Source organism: Babylonia areolata, chromosome 1 (assembly GCF_041734735.1).
Source record: "Babylonia areolata isolate BAREFJ2019XMU chromosome 1, ASM4173473v1, whole genome shotgun sequence".
NCBI lineage: Eukaryota > Metazoa > Mollusca > Gastropoda > Neogastropoda > Buccinidae > Babylonia > Babylonia areolata.
In genome coordinates this window covers 79,375,086-79,396,013 of record NC_134876.1, presented here as the reverse complement: position 1 = coordinate 79,396,013, position 20,928 = coordinate 79,375,086, and the positions used below count along the sequence as shown (strand labels likewise).

General features: G+C 43.3%; 1 protein-coding gene across 1 annotated transcript in view; it reads right to left on the bottom strand.

Annotated features, from left to right (window-relative positions):
* Window positions 1-3,665: 3,665 nt before the first annotated feature.
* The window catches only part of LOC143293693 (uncharacterized), a 79,711-nt gene continuing 62,448 nt past the window's right edge, over window positions 3,666-20,928 (bottom strand). The window contains exon 3 of the mRNA XM_076604868.1: window positions 3,666-4,491. Within this exon, the coding sequence (XP_076460983.1) occupies window positions 4,300-4,491 (192 nt within the window). The 3' untranslated portion in view covers window positions 3,666-4,299. The remainder of the gene's footprint in view (window positions 4,492-20,928) is intronic.

The window sequence follows — 20,928 nt, the reverse complement described above, 5'->3', positions numbered from 1 at the left end:
TCGAGGTAATAATTCAACTATCCACATACGGAAGACTACTATTACGTTACTATCTGGTGCGTAACTAGTTCATGAAACAAACAAAAAAAAAAAAAAAAAAAAGATCTCTACCGATCCGCAATATCATACGCAGCTATTTTAAGGAATAAAAAAAAAAAGAAAGAAAAGGCGTGAACTTTTAACTCCCTCGCGTGCAGTCACGTGACATCAGTCTGTGCGGCCAGTGGTGTCACTAGTGGTTGGCATTTTGCGGTAGGTAGGATAATCATGTCCGTGGTGAGGTTGTCCAGTACTAAGCGATCAGGACTACCGTTGTGATCAAACAACAACCACCCTGCGTGGGATGTCTTCGTGTCATGTTGTGAGGGTTTACCTGGTACGAAGCCATTAGAAGCTGATCAGCTTTAGCGAAAACAGCTCTTCCTCCCTGTGCTCACTGACCTACGTCCCCCGGTCTACATACTGGCCCAGTTATACGTACAGAGCGTACCAATACACTGCAGAGATACCCTTTTAACCTCATTTATCGTGTCTATTAAAGTTCCATTCTAACCTGACCGAGTTATACGTACAGAGCGTGCCAATACATTGCACGCATTTTAACCTCATTTATTGTGTCTATTGAAGTTCCATTTTAAATTGACCCAGTTATACGCACAAACCATACCAATACATTGCAGAGATACCTAATCTAACCTCACTTTTCGTGTCTAATAAAGTGCCATTTTAACCTAATTTATCGTGTCTATTAAAGTTCAATTCTCAGTAACCTCATTAACGTGTTTATTAACGTTCCATTTTAACCTGACCCAGTTATACGTACAAAGCATACCAATACATTACAGAGATACCATTTTAACCTCATTCTGCGTGTGTATCAAAGTTCCATTGTAACCTCATTAGCATGTTTATTAACGTTCCATTTTAACCTGGCCTAGTTATACGTACAAAGCATACCGAGACACTGCAGAGGTACCATTTTAACCTGATTCATCGTGTCTATTAAAGTTCCATTTTAACCTCATTAATGTGTGTATTAACGTTCCATTTCAACCTAGCCCACTTTTTCGTACAAAGCATATCAATACATTGCAGACATACCATTTTAACCTCATTTATCGTGTGCATCAGTGTTCCATGCTTACCTTAATATCGTGTTTATCAAAGTTCCATTTTAATCACATTATCGTGTTTTTTTAAAGTTCCATTTTAGCCACATTATCGTGTTTCATTAAAGTTCCATTTTAACATCACAATCTTGTCTATCAAAGTTCCATTTCATCATTTTCGTGTTTATTAAAGTTCTATTTTTATCTCATCATCATGGTTATCAAAGTTCTATCTTAACCTCATTATCGTGTTTCCTCAAGTTAAACCTATGATGGATAAATCCATATCATCAGACTAAAAAAAATTAAAGAAATAGAAAAGTATAGAGCGAGGAACGTGGAAGAAACGAATGAAGGAAAGGAAAAAGAACTTAGGATAACAAGGAGGAAAGAAATAAAACAATATATAAAGAAAGGAAGAAAGGAAAATTCATAAAGCCTGCGAAGCTATTATGTAACTTGGAGAAAAAAGACATTTGTTTCCATGAGCAGTTGATTCATAATCATCATAAATAAACATAAATACCAAATTACAATTTACCTTCACGAAGTGACTAGAGAGGGAAGAACGAGCAAGAGAGATAGGCAATTGAATGACAAGTGAGAGAGAGAGAGAGAGAGAGAGAGAGAGAGAGAGAGAGAGAGAGAGAGAGAGAGAGAGAGAGATTTTCCTCTGATGGATGATAAACTTCAGAACTGGCTCATCACCGTTCACTGTTGTGTTCAAATTTCCTATCAGTTGGAAATCACTGACTGACCTGCTCAAAGAAAACAGGACACACACACACACAAGCGTGCCAACATACACACATACATTCAAGGTCGCGGACAGACACAAGTGCGCACACGCGCGCGCGCACGCACGCACACACGCAAGAACATATACCTTGATATCTCGACGGGAAATTTCTTTAGGGCAAAGTGCCTGCTTTGATGAATGCAACAATAGCTGCTTGTTTTGCATGTATTACACATACAGCATTCCATAGCCCTTGACCCAATAGAGTTAAAATAATATGGACTGCACTTTCATATCTCACACCGCTGTTGTTTACAAAAACGTTCACAATGAGACTGAAACACCGACAACTCCATGCAGCATTATGCAGTCACACCAAAGTGTTGTGACAAAACAAGACTCAAAACGTGTAGAAGAAAGTCGGGTGGGATACAGGAAGGTTTTTTTTTTCGGGGGGGGGGAGTGGGGGGGTTCTTTTTTTGTGGGGGGGATGGGGGGTGCTGTTTTATGTTCCGCGTCTTCGGATAAACTCATAAGAATATGTATAGATCCATTTTGTACACAAAGTGAGGTAAAATAAGAGTTAAAAAACACACGGCTGGGGGAACGTCTGGTTTGGTTGTGTGGTGGTACACTGTCAATCACGAATGAAATATTCACTGCCGGCTTACACGCTTGAAGCAAATTGTCACTTCTGCTTCGGGCGTTGTAAAAGACCATCATTCCACACACATTGCGCAGCAGACCTGAACGTCTTGAAACGACTCTGCACTCATCGTCGACTGTCAGAATCTGACCTAGTCGCCCTAGAATGTCAACTGTGAAAGCCACGTGTTTTCCAAGCTGATTGGCACACTCTGTCTTTGCAGGGACGATGTTTGTATTCATAAAATTACTTCTTTGTACAAACTCGTAGTAATCAACCTTTCCTATAGAATTACTTTGTACACAGAATGAGGTAAACAACTGATACGTACGTCTATGGTATGACTGTCTCAGTTGCGTATTTCACTGTTAATGAGGAATAATGAAAGAAAGAAAAAAAAAAAGCTGGTTATACGCTTGAAGCACATGTCACTCCTAATCCCTATGCTGTCAGGGAAAATCAGCTCCATACGTCCCGTGGAGCGTGTTGAAACGAAAGTTTTGCACTCAATCTAGTTGTCAGAATCTGACCTTGTCGCCAAAGAATGCCAACAGTGAAAGCAAGTCACATGTTTTGCAGCTGATGGGGGTGCACATTGTCTGCACAGAACGCCACAGGTGCCCAACAGGTGCGCGCTGGGTCCACTAGTGGGTGGTCCCGACTCGGGGAGTTGCTCGGGAGGTTCCTAATCTTCTTTGTTTTTGCCGAACTGACGGCATTACTTTAAAAATCATGTCACTGAAAGCAAACCATCTGACGTCTTTGTGTGTGTGTGTGTGTGTGTGTGTGTGTGTGCGAGAGAGAGCGAGAGAGAGAGAGAGAGAGAGAGAGAGAGAGAGAGAGAGAGCGTGTGTGTGTCTAGGTGTTTGTGTGTGCGTGCGTGTGTGTTTCTTACCGGCTAATATTCCGAAATGTAGATAAAAACCCCAACCCTAAGAAACCTGTAGACAACCCATCGTCGCAGTTTGCACGGAACGCTGCAACAGCTAGAAGTTGCCTGCAACACGTTTGTGAAGCTGCTGTGTTCTTAAAGCCCCTCAAATATGTCTCTCTTTTAGTCTTTTCTGTCACAATACATCTTGAACGAGTGTAAAATGTTTTGATACCCATAGCTGTTCCCACTACTGTTTTCATTTAAAAAAGAAAAAAAAAAGATTGCTAAAAATAGCCATATGCATTGCCTCCGAACACTCAATAACAGTGTTCGTTTGTAAAATCAACAAAAGTGATCATTGAAATAATAATTATCACCGCCTGTGTGTGCTCTGCAATTTCTTTATGCGCGTACGCGTGACTGTTCACACCAGCTTCTGGGGGTACAAAAATAGCATGCATCATTATCTCAGTTTCACCATTCTCTGTGTCTCTGTGTGCCACATATCCGGGATCCAGTTCACTGAGGTGGTTGTTTTTTGTCGTTGTTATTTATATACTGCACACGCGTGTTCTGAAGAACCAAGCTTTACCACACACTCCTGGGCCTCTTTTCGGGAGACAGTCTAAAGATTCATCAAACACATTTCGATTCGTACAAGTGTCCATTTCTTTACTCCTTTTTCTCTCCTCCTCTCTGTCCTCCTCTTCTCTTGAAGCACCTACACGGTGGATCACCTCCACAGTCTGCTGCGTGACGTCTAGGGTTTGAACGCTAACGTTTCGCTGCACACAACACAACGGGAAGAGACAACAGCACACACACAACACAAAAGTCTTTTTCTACAGGGTTGCATGGCAGTGGAAATTGTAGTGGGGGGTGGAGCAGAGGTGTCGGTCGGGTAGGTGGGTTGGGATGGGGGTGTGGGGGTCTATCTGCAGGCGCAGGACTGCACGCTCATGCCGGGGTAGTTCTTGAGCACGACGTTGCGGTTCTCGTCAAAGTAGAGCAGGGTGACGGAGGTCATGGTATCGGGCACGCAGCACGGGGCGGGCACGTGCGAGTACAGGCCGATGGCGTTCACGATGCTCTGGATGGTGGCGTGGTTGGAGGGCCGCAGTCTCTGAAACAGGCAAAGGGAAAAAAACCCAACAAATAACAATGTGCTGACGAATGCTTTATCAGAAGGGATAACAGAATTGAATTTCAGGTCTTGATGTATACATAACTCTGAATGGTATGATCAACAGAACTGAATATTGAACGCAGTCTCTGAAACAGGCAGTGGGGGAAAACACGTGTATTTTATCAGAAAGGATAACAGAACTGAAGTTCAGGTCTTGATGTATACTTAACTCTGAAGGGTATGATGAACAGAACTGAATATTGAACTTAACTGGTTTAATGAATAATGCCATTGTGCTTGGTTACAAATCCATAGTCACAACAGTGTATGAGAAGGATAATTCGCTGCAAGATAACACAAGAGAGAGAGAGAGAGAGAGAGAGAGAGTCTGAAATATTTGGGGGTACGGGACGGTGCAAATGCAATGTGACGTCACGTCCGGTTTACCCGTGTCATGCATCAACGGATTGTACACAAACGTATTTATTTGTGAGACGAACACGCAGAAATTACGTGAAGAATTAATTTCATTTCGAAGGACTGAAGGACGTAGCAATCAACAGAGAGAGAGAGAGAGAGAGAGAGAGAGAGAGAGAGAGAGACAGAGACAGATAGACAGAGACACAGAGAGAGAGAGACAGACAGAGTGACAGACAGAGAGAGAGACAGAGTGACAGAGAGACAGAGAGAGACAGAGAGAGAGAGAGAGAGAGAGGGAAAAGAAGAAGAAGAAGAAGAAGAAGAAGAAATGAGATGTTATCCAATGGCTTTTACGGCGTTGTACGTAAGAAACGTGTTTTGGAATAGCAGGAACTGATCGGACCACACACACGATGCTCTCACACACAAAAAGCACGCACGCACCCAACCTACAACCCTCCCCCAGCACACACACTCACGTGTCGAATCACGCACGACTGTCAGGGGAGAGAGGGTGGGTGGGGGTGTGGGGAGCTGTTGAAAACAGCGTCATCCCACGAGAACGTAGTCTGGCCATGGTCACAGTTAAAGTGAGTCAAACAAAAATCTGATCACCGATTTCGGTTATTTACCGTTGTGACCCAGAGCCTTTTTAGCAACACAGCAGGTAACACTCTGCCCTTCCTACGCCCTCCATAATAGCTGTGGACTCAGGTTTCCTCCGAAATGTCAGAAAAAAGCAGTTGAGAAGCTAAAAGGAATCAAGCACTTACTTCAAAACACACATATATAGACGATTATATGGTCTGTAGGCAATAGGTCAAACACAAGTGGGGGCCACACACACACAGTTAAAAAAAAAAGAAAAAAAAAAGAGGAAGGGGCAGAAAGAGAGGAGAGGAGGGGGTGGGGGTAGAGTAGAGAAGAGTAGAGGATAGGAAGGACACACACACACACACACACACACACACACACACACACACACACACACACACAGAGACAGAGGAGAGAGAGAGAGAGAATCAACTAAAAACACTGAAACAAATAAAAAAAAGGTCTACTTGCTTTTACAAATATTCTTAAAAATGACTGAAAAAGAACGCGTGCACACACACACACACACACACACACACACACAAACACACACACGAGCACGTACACGCACGCACGCACCTTATACAAAAAACAAAAACAAAACAAAACGAAAACAACAACAAACTAACCCAAAACAAACTAACAAAAAAACAACAACAACAAAAACAACAACAACAAAAACAACAACCCCAAAACACAGACTTCGTTCTGTCTCACTGATGTTGTTCATACTTAATGTTTGGTCACAGCGAAGACACCAGCAAAGCAGCAGAAAGAACATCGACAAGGCCTTCATGTCAATCCCGATTTCGAGTTGTCTGGCTTGTCCCATTGCCATGCCATGCAGACAGGACCACTGGCTGACACTAAAACACACCTGCCACAGGCCAAGCGCTTCAGGGTCGATGAGATTAATCCCCCAAAAGCCACAGACACGCGCGCAGCTGAGTACCTCGTGGCTGTACAATGTTCATCCATTAGAACCACACACATGCACTCACCATTATCTTACTTTTCCTCTTCTCTTGTTTTTTTTTCCTTTTTTTTTTTTTAAATTCTTTTTCATTCCTCTTGTACACACACGCACGCACACACACAAACACGCGCGTACGCGCTCAGTCGCGCACGCACGTACACACTTACGCATATTATCCAACACATCTAAGTACTTTTAGTAGCCACTAGCCAGTAAATTTTCTTCGGAAACACACACACACAAACAAACACACACACACACACACACACACACTCTCTCTCTCTCTCTCTCTCACACACACACACAAAACAAACAAACAAAAAAAACAAAAAAAAACACGCGCGCGGTAAATAAGATACTAGAAATAACTAAACTAAGGTCTTTCTTTAACCTGAAGACAGCCCCTCTCCCCTTCTATCTCTTTCTCGGTGTCTCGTTGTTGAGAGTGAAAAAACAACAAACAACAACAACAAAAACAACAATCACTGACTGTGACTTTAATTTTCCATATAGGAACTGTATGTGCTCAGTTAAAAAGCGATGAGAAAAAACCAACCAGATGGCAGTCCCATGAATCAAAACTGAAACAAATAAACAAATAGTAGTAGTTGTTGCGGCTGCGGTTCCTGTTGCAGTTGTTGTTGCTGTTTCTCTCTCTCTCTCTCTCTGTGTGTGTCTGTGCACGGTGTCTGTGTGCATCTGTGTGTGGCTGAAATCTAAAACGACACTGGGTAGTGTCTGTTTTATTTGCCCACACACGTGCAAATGCGTAAACGTATACTTTCCTACGCACGTGTATATTATGTACTCATGCATGTGCGAACACTTGCGTATTCTCTGTTGAATTATCTATATATAGTCGTATATATATATATATATATATATATATAGATAGATAGATAGATAGATATAAGAAGCAAAAACAAACGTTCAAAGCTGTTTACCCCCTACGCACTCTGTAGCAACAATATGTCGGGGTGCGGGGGGGGGGGGGGGGGCAGTGAGGAGGAGACAGGCCAACTACAGCGCCCCCCCCCTCCCCATGAAAGGGAAAGTGTGGGTGTGGGTTGGCGACAGGGACCTGACCCGTAACATTTGTTCCCCCCCTCACCCCCCCCCCCCCCCCCGTCACCTCCCCACCTTCCCCTACACCCGCACCAGAGGAGAGCACTGCGGAGAGACTCTTTTTTGCCCGCACTTGATGCCTACCCCCACCAACAAAGGAAGTCACTCGGCGAGCCAGTTTTTATGGCTGCCCACCCTCCTCTTCCTCCTCCCCCACCTCCACCTCCACAGTCCCCCCCCACTCCCCCTATTTTGTTTGGCCACAAGAGAGCATCTGGGAGACCTCAGCGGAATCGGGAAAAGCATAGACTCCCCGCCGAGAGACTCGCACAAAAACCACTGTCATTCTTTTCTCCTTTGCTCCTCGGAGAGAGAAGACATGGTTTAGCCCACGGTTAAGTCTCCCGCACGATTAAACTCTTTTTCTGGCCTCCCCAAGTGATACGAGGGTCTACTCCATCTAACTGCAGTCTGGCTCTAGTTCTAAAGCTTCTTCTCCATCAAGCCGTCCGCGGAGCGGCGCGTCGCGCCAATCCCTTTTCCGGCCGTTGAAAGTAGGCATTTGTTATTCCCCCTTGAAAAGTGGTGATAAGAGACAGATCAGATATTGAAAACACATGTGCGCAAGCGAGAGCAAGAAAGCACACACACATACGCGCGCGCGCGCGACGTACACACACGCACGCACACACGCAAACACACACACACATATATATATATATATATATATGTTCAGAGAGAGAGAGAGGCAGAGAGGGAGAGCGAGGGGGGTGGGGGAGGGGGGGGGGTGAGAGGAGAGACAGAGAGAGACAGAGACAGAGAAAATTTATATTTTCGGAAATCTCAAGAGAACAAGAGCCGACACTGACAAGTGACTACAATGACTGTTCAGTTAAATCACGGTAAGAACAGGAGCAATATGCACTCCACCCCTCCTTTTTTCTCCGCGGTGATTAATTCTCGCTGTCTCACCACGTAACGGGCACGACAGCCAACAGCCATGCTTAGCCACCGACGACGCTGTTATCAGCGTTCCTTACTGTGATCCAAATTACACGTCTAAGGGCCTTTTGATGCCTAAGTTAGTGTAGTAACCACGTATCTTTTTTCACCTGGTGCGCTTTGTGCCGGCGATGCATAGTGAAGATTAATTTCTTCATCGTGCACTTAGACGCCGTTTGCTGTGAGCAGACGTCTGCCGTCTATTGCACAGCATTTTGTGTTTTTCATGCCCCATCTACACCGTAGGTTTCCCTGCAAAATATGTCATGTGCGACGACACATATAAAGCTGCATTCGCGACGTTCTTAACTACACCGACAGAACACGCGCTTGAACGCAAGCTGAAAGTTACGCCATCGGCATATTAGGTAGTTCGTCAAAAGAGGAGGGGAAGGGTACTAAATACAGAATGCTTTATGATCTAAAAAGATAATCTCATTTTGATAAACAAAACAACAATCATTCAATTCAGAATCACAATCATTCAAACATGTATACATAACAATTAACACGCTTAGATATCAATCTTGAGCAAACCATCCATACAACCAATGATCACAGTAGACAGCAACACCAATACCAACAGCGACAAAAACCCTTGAAAAGGTAACAGAATATATCACATATACATCACAACAGCCATTCAGCGAGACCCCAGTACAAGCATTTATTCCTGTGAGATGCGATGACGGAAACATGAATAAAGATCGCGATTCCTTGTAGGTGGCGTTCTCTCATTCTCTATCGCTGCCTTTCCCCGCTCCCATCCTTGAAGAAGACTGGTTACACAGTCAAATTTGACTGGCCAATAGTCAGTGTACAAGCTGTTCCACGGAAGATTTCCATCACCGGAACTAAATATTTCCAGTTGAATGCCATGGCCATCTTATCAACGGTAAAGCTCACTTGATTTTCTAGTCAAACATGGAAGAAGCGGCGACATCGGGATTCGAACACAAACCATCATGGGCACTGTACTGATAATCTTCTTAACCATTCTGCTACGTGTTTGTGTATGATTTTCGATTTATGTTTGTACCTTGTTATGTACTATCCCCTCCAATATTCCTGGTGACCCCGTTACACTTGGCAATAAAGACATATTCTATTCTATTTCTGTTCTTTGACATCCAGCTTCGGGCAGGCTCCATCCCGGCTCCACCACTGTTCTATCTTTCAGAGTCTATGACAGATTGTGCGGTAAACATACCCCCCCCCCCCGCACCCGCACCCCTCCCCACCGACCCCCTCCCCCCCACACACACACACTTCAAACTCATCTATACAGAGTAAAGCAGCAATGTCAAAGTAATACAAAACAGCGAGATAGAGCAGCAGGTTGTTGAAAGAGAATAAGGAAAGATAGCAGCAGCACAAAAACCAGTGTTAAGACAGTCAGTAGAACGAAAGAGAGAGAGACAGAGAGAGAGAGAGAGAGAGAGAGAGAGAGAGAGAGAGGCAGACACAGACAGACACCGACAGAGATAACATGATGACACACGCTGAGTCCACATTCAGCAAGTAAAACAAACCAATTCCAACACTTCCACCCTTCCCCCAATTCACTCAGGTTCTCTCTACCCCCCCCCTCCCTCTCTGTCTCCCTCTGTGTGTCTCTCCCTCTCCTTCTCTCTATGTGTCTCTCCCTCTGTCCGTCTTTCTCTCCCACCTCTCTCTCTCTGTCGATGTCTCTCTCTCTATCCCCCATCTCTCTGTCTCCCTCTCCATGTCTGTCTGTCTGTCTGTCTCTCTGCGTCTCTCCATCTCCCTGTGTGTGTGTGTGTGTGTGTGTGTGTGTGTGTGTGTGTGTGTGTGTGTGTGTATCTGTGTGTCTCTATCCCCCTCTCTTTCTCTCTGTGTGTCTCTCCTCCCACTCTATTTCTCTCTCTCTCTCCCTTCTCTTTCTCTGTCTGTCTCTCCCTCTGTCCCCCCGTCTCTCTCTCTCTCTCTGTACTCCCCCCCCTCTCTCTCCACCACTTGCCTCTCCCCATCATTTGACCTTCTCCATGACAAGAAGACCAGCACAGCTCCATCCTCACAGACGTGTGGCAGCGGACACCCAGGCCAGACCCAGGCTCGGCAGTGTCACAGGGTGGCAGGGATGACAGGGGGGAGCCGCTAAAAATGTCAGCCCTGCCAGTCCTGCCAGCCCCCGTCGCGCGACAGTGACAGTCATTGGCAGCCGGGTTTCACGAGCGAACGGCAGTAGTATTATTATTATTATTTCAGTTATAAGCCAGTTTCCCCTGGCAGCCCTGGCATGGCACTCAAATCTCTCTCTCAATGATAATTATTATCAGTGGAGAGCATCTTTGACAGGGGGTTTAGTATTCCCCCCCCCCCCCCCCCCAAACCCCGCACCAACCTCTTCTTCTCCCATTTGTGCCTGAACCGACTAGTTTGACATGAGGGGGACACCACTGCAAGATGGTCGGACAAATGTGAGAGAGAGGCGGCCCACCCCCCTTCCCCCTTTGCCACCCTCACGCCCACAACACTGCTACGTCCGTGCAGTCTTCACTGTGGGAGTGAGCTAGAGAGAGAGAGAGAGAAGTACAGAGAGAGAGAGAGAGAGAGAGAGAGAGAGAGAGAGAGAGAGAGAGAAGTACAGAGAGAGAGAGAAGTACAGAGAGAGAGAGAGAGAAGTACAGAGAGAGAGAAGTACACAGAGAGAGAGAGAGAGAAGTACACAGAGAGAAGTACAGAGAGAGAGAAGTACAGAGAGAGAGAAGTACACACAGAGAGAGAGAGAGAGAAGTACACAGAGAGAAGTACAGAGAGAGAGAGAGAAGTACAGAGAGAAAGAGAGAGAGAGAAGTACAGAGAGAGAGAAGTACAGAGAGAGAGAAGTACAGAGAGAGAGAGAGAGACAGAGAGAGAAGTACAGAGAGAGAGAAGTACAGAGAGAGAGAGAGAAGTACAGAGAGAAAGAGAGAGAGAAGTACAGAGAGAGAAGTACAGAGAGAGAGAGAAGTACAGAGAGAAAGAGAGAGAGAGAAGTACAGAGAGAGAGAGAGAAGTACAGAGAGATAGAGAGAGAGAGAAGTACAGAGAGAGAGAAGTACAGAGAGAGAGAGAAGTACAGAGAGAGAGAGAAGTACAGAGAGAAAGAGAGAGAGAGAGAGAGAGAGAGAGAAGTACAGAGAGAGAGAAGTACAGAGAGAGAGAGAAGTACAGAGAGAGAGAGAGAAGCACAGAGAGAGAGAGAGAGAAGTACAGAGAGAGAGAGAAGTACAGAGAGAGAGAGAGAGAGAGAAGTACAGAGAGAGAAAGAGAGAAGTACAGAGAGAAAGAGAGAGAGAGAAGTACAGAGAGAGAGAAAGAGAGGGAGAGAGAGAGAGAGAGAGACAGACAGACAGACAGACAGACACAGAGATACACAAAGAGAGAGACAGATATATATATATATATATATATATATATATATATATATATATACAACGACACACACACACAGAGATACAGAAAGAGAGACAGACAGAGATATACAAAGAGAGAGAGAGAGAGAGAGAGAGTTATATAGAAAAGAGACACAGAGGGAGAGACAGACACTGGGAGAGAAAGATACAGAGAGAGAAAGGAAGTGAGAGAGAGAGAGAGATACAGAGAAAGAGAGACAGAGAGAGAGAGACAGACAGACAGACAGACAGACAGACAGACAGACAGACAAACAGAGACAGAGACAGAGAGAACTCGAACTCGAAAAGTTTAATCAGTATAGACCATGGCCCCTTCTGAAGGGGGTAAAGTAAATGTGAGCAATTCACACGAATTCTGTTTTCATGAGCTCTCCATTAAAATACCATTTTTCCCCGAGAGAGAGAGAGAGAGAGAGAGATTCAAGATTCAAGATTCAAGATGATTTATTCATATAGGCCAAGGCCCCTAATGAAGGGGTATATGAACAGACAACAATAAAAAACAAAGAAAAACAAAAACATTTCACATAATACAACATACATAAAAAAAAAAAAAAAAAAAAAAAAAAACAAAAAAAACTCGATATAACATAAGTTCAAATGAAAAACTAGCCTAGCAACAAAACAGTGTTTTCATGACGTAATAGTTTCTCGGACTTTGAAAGCTTTATATAAATACAAAGCAAGGTTTCTAACAATTTCACAGGATGTTGAGGACATTAACAAGTTCAATTTAAACATATTTGGTTGTCTATAATATTTAGGCTTAATAAATGATTCTCGAATATTCCTCAAAGCTGGACAACAAAGGACAAAGTGCATTTCATTTTCTATCGAATCTTTGCATAATGGACAAATCAGATCATTGTCATTACATATTCTGTATCTATAATGATGAACCGCTAGCTCAGAAATACCTAGTCTGAATCTTGTTGTTATATATTTCAAATGTCTATCCATATTTAACATCAGGTAAGGTTTCAAGTCTGGGCCATTGCTAAAATTCCTATAAAAATCAAATCTTTCACTATTTTGAATATGATCAGACCATTTCTGCCATCTACAATCGATCAAACGTTGCCGAAAAGCACAAATAAATGACTGAATGCTGCCAACACCTTGGTTTAACCAAACAAAACCAAACCCATACTCAAATAAACAGTGACGTATTTTTGTTACCCAATTTACTTTGCCTCTAGTATCTAAATCAAATAGCATATCATAAGCTTTACGAGGTAATCTGTTGGCATCCATTTCTAATAACCTTAACCAATAACGAATACATTTAACTGCAGCAACTAAATACATCGGGTACCGATTTGTTTCTCCATAAACTAAATCATTAGGAGTTTGCCTTTCAACACCTAAAAATGTCTTCAAAGCAAAAGTATGAACTGATTCACAGTGAACAGCGGCTCTATCTAGGCCCCACAACTCCGAACCGTATAACACAACTGGCTGTACCTGAGCATCAAACAGCTTAATAAATAAATCAAAAGAGGTATTATTGAACACATGTAACTTTTTCATAATACAGATTAAAGCATTTTTAGCCCTACTTGCTAAATCTTTACAAGCACCAACAAAACTCAAACGTGTGGAGAAAAATATTCCCAAATATTTATAAACGTTAACAACTGGCATTAACTCATCACCATACAACCACCTTTCCCTGCTACTCAGATAACCACCCTTACGAAATACTATGATATTGCTTTTAGTCATGTTTACTCTTAATTGAAGTGAATCTGCCGCACGGTGTAAAGAATTCAGTTGTGTTTGTAGACCTACAACAGTTTCTGACATCAAAATAACATCATCAGCTAACAGAAGTATAAACAATTCAAAGGCATCAACTGAAAATACAGCTCCATGTCTCCCATTCGTAATTACCTGAATTGCAAGTTCGTTTATGAAAAGAGAAAATAAAATTGGGCTACAAGGATCACCCTGTCTAACCCCTACTGTACAGTTGATAAATTCAGTCAGTTTGGCACCACAACGAACTCTAGCTCTTACTACATTATACATACTTTTAATACAATTATAAAGTTTACCTCTGATACCATTCCTTAGTAAAACAGGCCATAAAAGATTTCGGTTAATAGAGTCAAACGCTTTTTCAAAATCAATGAAAGCGACATACAATTTACGATTAAAGGAGAACTGTTTCTGAACAAGTGAAAGCAACGTAAACATGTGGTCTACTGTAGAATATCCTTTTTTAAATCCAGCTTGATGATCACCAGTGATATTATTTTCGTCAACCCATTCCTGTAATCTTTTATTGATAATTATTCCATACAATTTACCACTTATATCACCTAAAGAAATACCTCTATAATTATTGGGATTATTTACATCACCTTTCTTGTAAATGGGCAAAATAATAGATTCTATCCAGTAATTAGGGTATACACCATTATCAAACAGTTTATTAAACAGCTTAACGAAAAAAAGGACTACTTGATCAGAAGAATTTTTATACAGTTCACTAACAATTCCATCAGGACCAGCTGCCTTACCATTTTTAAGTTTTCTTAATGCCAGTAGTACCTCTTCATTAGAAATTGGCCGGTTCATGTAAAGATCTGCTTCATCATCAATCATAGCATCATCATCATAAGCAATTTCATTATGCTCGTTATCAACATTCGATTGTAACAAAGACTGAAAATGTTGAAACCAAGCGTCACAATCAATAGTATGTCTAGGTTGTTTTCTTTTCTTCGAAACTCTATTAATATTATTCCAGAATTCCTTTTGGCTACGTATAGATGTTACAAGCTTATCCATTAAAGATTTATTGAAGTCCTTCTCTTTTCTCTTTAATAAATGTTTATATTCTCGTCTTGCAATTACATATGTATTTTTATCTTCCACTTTTAATGTCCGTCGGCTAATCCGTAATAACCTTCTTACCTCCCTTTTACTCACAGCACACTCATGGTCAAACCAGTCATCACGTACCTTGTTGTTATTGACACGCACACGTCTTTTCATACACTCCGCACTTTCCTTCATACATTCATTCAACAATGTTAGTGCATCATTCACATCAACATCTATCAAATTTATTGCATTGTCAATTTTTGTACTAATCTGCTCATTACTTAAAGTATCACGAAACAGCTGTGCATATTCTTCATTCCAAATGATTTTTTCAATGACAATGTCCTGTTTTTGTTCAGCTGTATCAAAATTCTTACCTCTAGGGAAAACAACGTGAAGTGTTACAGGTAGGTGGTCAGAGTCAATACGTTCTGATACAATTAGTTCACATGAATCAAACACAATATGAAAGAGATCTTTTGAAAATATAAAATAATCGTTAACACTGCATCCAGCATCCGAAATGTATGTATAGCAACCTTGGAGGTCGCCCTCACATACTCCATTTAAAATACATAAATCTAATGCAGTGCACAAATTCAACAACAACTTACCATAACTGTTCAAGAGATTATCTTGTGAATGTCTTGACTTATTGACAGAATGACTTTCATGCTGCGTGTAGAAATCAGAGAAATATTGACATATATTAGAGGTTCTACTATTTAAATCACCATTTAGGATAACATAAGCATCATATAATAATAAACAATCAGTCAAGCAATCTTCCAGCATATTTATTCCATTATCAATATCAAAGTAGGTATAAAAAGGGGAGCTTTCAGGAGGAATGTACGAACAAAAATACAGGATATCTTTATCAAGACCAAATAATATCTTATCAATTAAAAAGACGCAAAAATTAGGGTGATTCACATCGACAGTTTTAACAAACGGACACAATTCATTCCTTATCAGACACACCATACCTCCGGATCGTCTCCCTTGTTTTGATAACTTAACTGCTGGTTTACAAAATGAAGTGTAACCAGAGAACATGTTAGAGCGAAAATCTTCCATGAAAGTTTCAACTAAACACACAAAATCAAACTTAAAAATAAACGCAACGAAATCAGAATCAGCAAGTTTAGAATACAAACCATTAACGTTCCACAGTAAAAACAAGAAAGGTTTATTAACATCATGTGTGTCATATGTACACGCCGAGCTCTCCAACTGGCTGCACGTGCAAACAGAAGACAGTTCAGCGGGGCTGTTCTGGTTCACCAACCATGTCACAACAGTGTCACTGTCACCTGAGACAGACAATTCAACCGGTGTAAACATTTCATGGTTCCCTTTCTCACCCAAACCCAGGAAAGGACATGCTTTCCGAACTGGCCGGCCCCACCCTTATCTATTTTCCTTCAAACCACCACGGCCATCCAGAAAATACTTCCTGCTGTCAATGATTAAATGGTCATAGACCATCGTCGCTCTTTTTCCCTCTGATCTGGCCTTTTTTAAGTGGGGCGAAAGATTACGTCTGATTTCTCTGACGCGCGCAGAGAAATCTTCCCCCACAAAAATGTTTGTCCCTTTCAAATTTCTTTTAGCTTTCAGAATTTTCACTTTGTCTTTGAAGAAAGAACAGCATGCAATGATAGGGGAGTCAGATTTGGCATTTAGTCTGTGAACACGTTCAAATTCAATGTTATCAGTAATGTCTAATGAATCTGTAATAATATCCTGTAATCTTCCTTCTGCTAGTTCACTTGTTTCATTCTGGTCTCTCGAAACACCATAAAAAATCAAATTATTGCGTTTTGATCTACCTTCTAAGTCATCAGTTTTTTGTTCTAATTGTTCCACTTTGGCCATCAGATCAGAATTTTGTTTTGCCAACTCCACGTTTTCCTTTTTCAAATCACTCACCTCCTCCCTCAGATTACTTAAGTCGCTATACAGGGTGGCATACTGGTCCTTGAGTTCTTGCAAACCGCTCTCCATGCCATCGAACCTGCTGTCCATGCCATCAAACCTGCAATTAATTGTCTGTAGCATACCCATCAAGTCTGCAAGGGAAGGCTGATGAGGAGAAGGGGGTGCCGTCTGTCCTCTGTCCGGAGTGCCGCTCGTCCTGTCCGCACCAGTCCCTCGTCCCGTACTGCCCAGTCTGGTCTGCCAAAGGCTGTCCGACTTGGGTCCTGGTCCCGGGTTCTGTTCGATGTCTCCACATCGAAGAAGAAGACTGCCCCAGAACAAGTAGGTGAGGGTCAGGCCTAACATGACACCGGCTACCCTGTCGCTCGGTCTCAACATGGCGATGTGCATGGCCGCTTTCTCAGCTGCTCGCTTCGCCATGAACCGGACGAAAACCGGCACGAAGGAGCCACAGACCGCCCTAAAGGCAAGTGGTGGCGAAGGCATGATACCAAAGGTATCTGTTGGCAAAATACTAAAACTGTACTGTTCCTGTGTCCGTAACAATTATCAAAATTAATGGAGCGCTGTGAAGTGCGACTGCGCTGACCCGTGACACAGTTCATGCCCCGAGAGAGAGAGAGAGAGAGAGAGAGGCAGAGGCAGAGACAGAGAGAAAGAGACAGAGAGACAGACTGAGACAGAGAAAGAAAGAGACAGACAGATACACAGAGAGAGAGAGAGGCAAAACACACACACACACACACACACACACACACACACACACACAAGCACGCACGCGCGCGCGCGAGTAAAAAAAAAAAAGAGAAAAAAGAGAAGATTTAGCACTGTCTGTTGACTCGGATTTGATAGTAAAATAAAAAGGAAGTCCTACCTTTCATTCCTTAATCTGAAATAGTTCTACCTTTTTGATTTCACTGTCATAACTTATCTGACTTGGTCAAACAGATATGGACGCAAAGCTACTTTATGGAGTGATGGCCTGGAGGTAACGCGTCCGCCTAGGAAGCCAGAGAACCTGAGCGCGCTGGTTCGAATCACGGCTCAGTCGCCAATAGTTTCTCCCCCTCAACTAGACCTTGAGTCGTGGTCTGGACGCTAGTCATTCGGACGAGACGATAAACCGAGATCCCGTGTGCAGCATGCATTTAGCGCACGTAAAAGAATGCACGGCAACGAAAAGGTTGTCCCTGGTAAAATTCAGTAGAAAAATCCACTACAATAGGAAAAACAAATAAAACTGCAAGCAGGAAAAAAAAAAGAAGAAAATAAAAAGGTGGCGTCAGCGTAGCGACGCGCTCTCCCTGGGGAGAGCAGACCGAATTTCACACAGAGTTGTGACAAAAAAAAAAAAAAGGAAAAAAAAAAGAAAAAAAGAAGAAGAGAGAGACATACACATACAAATACTTTGAACACGACAGAAGAGTGTGCAGGGGATAGAGAGAGACAGAGACACAGAGAGAGAGAGCGAGTAAACATCGTACGATAGCACTGCACCAAGTCAACTCGAACCCATCCAAGCGAGCTAGTAATGTGACCACTTCAGCCAACTGCATTCAACGAAATCACCCAACCGAACCACAAGTTGGTCAGGGTCAATGGATTTATTGTCTCCCAGACACCTCGCATAATCATCACAGTAAGGTCACCAAGGGCACTGCTTGGTGTACAGTGTACAGTATACAGCACAGTATGGTTGGCACGACAAGATGCCCTCGTAATGATACTGACTTTATAAGACTGTACCTTGCTGTGCTTATTGAACGTGTGGATCTAGTAGATCGGGGTTTGCATGCAGAGCCACACGAGTGCTGTCATCAGAGCTAAGCCAGGCTCCCACCCCCGGACTGAGGTACTGCACCAGGTTAAGTGGGTGCGAATCATGTCCCAATTGCTGTTTCCTTTGTCTATTGCCAGTGTGTATGTACGTACGTGTGTGTGTGTGTGTGTGTGTGTGTGTGTGTGTGTGTGTGTGTGTGTGTGTGTGTGTGTGTGTGTGTGTCTGTGTCTGTGTCTGTGTCTGTGTGCGCATGTGTGTCTGTGTGTGCGCGCGCGCCTCTGTGTGTGTGTGTGACACTCAACCACCTACAAATGCATGCTCGTACATACATAATATAAACACCCATTCTTACACAATAATATAACTTACAATGAAAAGATCTTGAATAAAAGAACGAACACATACATTAACATACGCAAACAGAAAACACACAAACGTATGCACGCAAACGCACAGTCGCGGGCTAATCAGCTCTTTGGAATACGCTGTTTTTATGAAAGGAATAAATAGTTGAACCACATGCAATTTCAAGTGCAGTATTTCCATGACACAGCCTGTATCATCACAATGGTGGATTGAAACACTGCACTTTTGTTTTCAAAATCTGCACACGGTATTGCTGAATAAACGGTTCTTCCGCGCCGCGTCGCGTTGTACTCACTGAGATATATATATACTATAAACAATATATGTGTCTATGGTCGGACTGCAAAGTGGCCTTCCGGAGATTTAATCTGGGTTATATTTTACTTTTACTTCCCCTTATAATTATACCCACTATGATTGTTTAACCTGTTCTGCAAATTTACCACGTTGCCGTGTGTGTGTGTGTGTGTGTGTGTGTGTGTGTGTGTGTGTGTGTGTGTGTGTGTGTGTGTGCATATTCTCGTATTCCCACCGTGGTACACATTTGGCAAGATGTACCCGACAACCTCCCCACTACCTCCCCCCCCCCAACCCTCCCCCCCGCCCCCCCCCCCGCCCCCCCCCCCCCCACCCCCCCCCCCCCCCCCCCAAAAAAAGAAGTACGAAACGAGCCAGAAGAAATGCCTGGGGCCGCATAACAAGCCTATTAGGACCGCAACCCGATTTTTAATGGCCGAGAGTCAGTGTCTTATCGTTGGCAGTCTTGGACCAGCTCCACTGAAAGCCGAACGGCGTCGACTTGGGTCGCTGGCTTATCGAGGACATCAAGAACTCTGCGTGCAGAAAGTGGAAAATTATTGAGCTTACAAAACTGACAAGGAGAGGAAGAAGTATGTATGCGTGACAGACTGAGGACTTGTTCATTGCGCTCTCAACGATCGGCGTCAAGATGACTCCCCCCCTCTCTCTTCGCAGTCTAGATGACTCCCCCTCTCTCTCCGCAGTCTATCTCCGTCTGTCTCTTGTGCGTTGGATCCGCTCTCGTTTCTTCTCTGTCAGTCTGTGTCTTTTCAGTGTGTGTGCGCACGTGCCATGAGGCATGTATGCTCGCGCGCATGAGAGAGAGAGAGAGAGAGAGAGAGAGAGAGAGAGACAGACAGACAGACAGAGACAAAGACAGAGAGACAGAGAACGAATGAAAGAACGCACGAACGAACGAACGATTTATTCAATATTTGTATTTGTATTTCTTTTTATCACAACAGATTTCTCTGTGTGAAATTCGGGCTGCTCTCCCCAGGGAGACCGCGTCGCTACACTACAGCGCCACCCATTTTTGTATTTTTTTCCTGCCTGTAGTTTTATTTGTTTTCCTGTCGAAGTGGATTTTTCTACAGAATTTTGCCAGGAACAACCCTTTTGTTGCCGTGGGTTCTTTTACGTGCGCTAAGTGCATTCTGCACACGGGACCTCGGTTTATCGTCTCACCCAAATGACTAGCGTCCAGACCACCACTCGAGGTCTAGTGGAGGGGGAGAAAATATCGGCGGCTGAGCCGTGATTCGAACCAGCGCGCTAAGATTTTCTCGCTTCCTAGGCGGAGGCTTTACCTCTAGGCTATCACTCCACATTAGACAGGCAGCCAGCTAATTAATGGGCAGTTAATTAGACAGGCAGCCAGCTAATTAATGGGCAGTTAATCTGTGAAGTACACAGCTTGATGGGAAGTAAAAGTCAACACGTGACGTTCATTTCTCGTGCGTCAACCGAAACGCGCTCTTTCCGTTGAGGAGTCGGAAATGACCCATCAGGCAGGCCCACGTGAAAGGTAACTCGAAAACGAACAAAATACTTATTTCGGTCTGGATGATTGTTTGTTCCTTGGAGGCAGGGCTCAAATTATTCGAGACATGAGTTGTTGTGGTGAAGTTTATATTATTCCTTTCCGTTGGAATATAGCTGTTTCCTGCCTACGTGGTCAGTTTCAACACGAATTTCAACTCCACTGGAACATGCGTACCAGCAAGCTATACCTT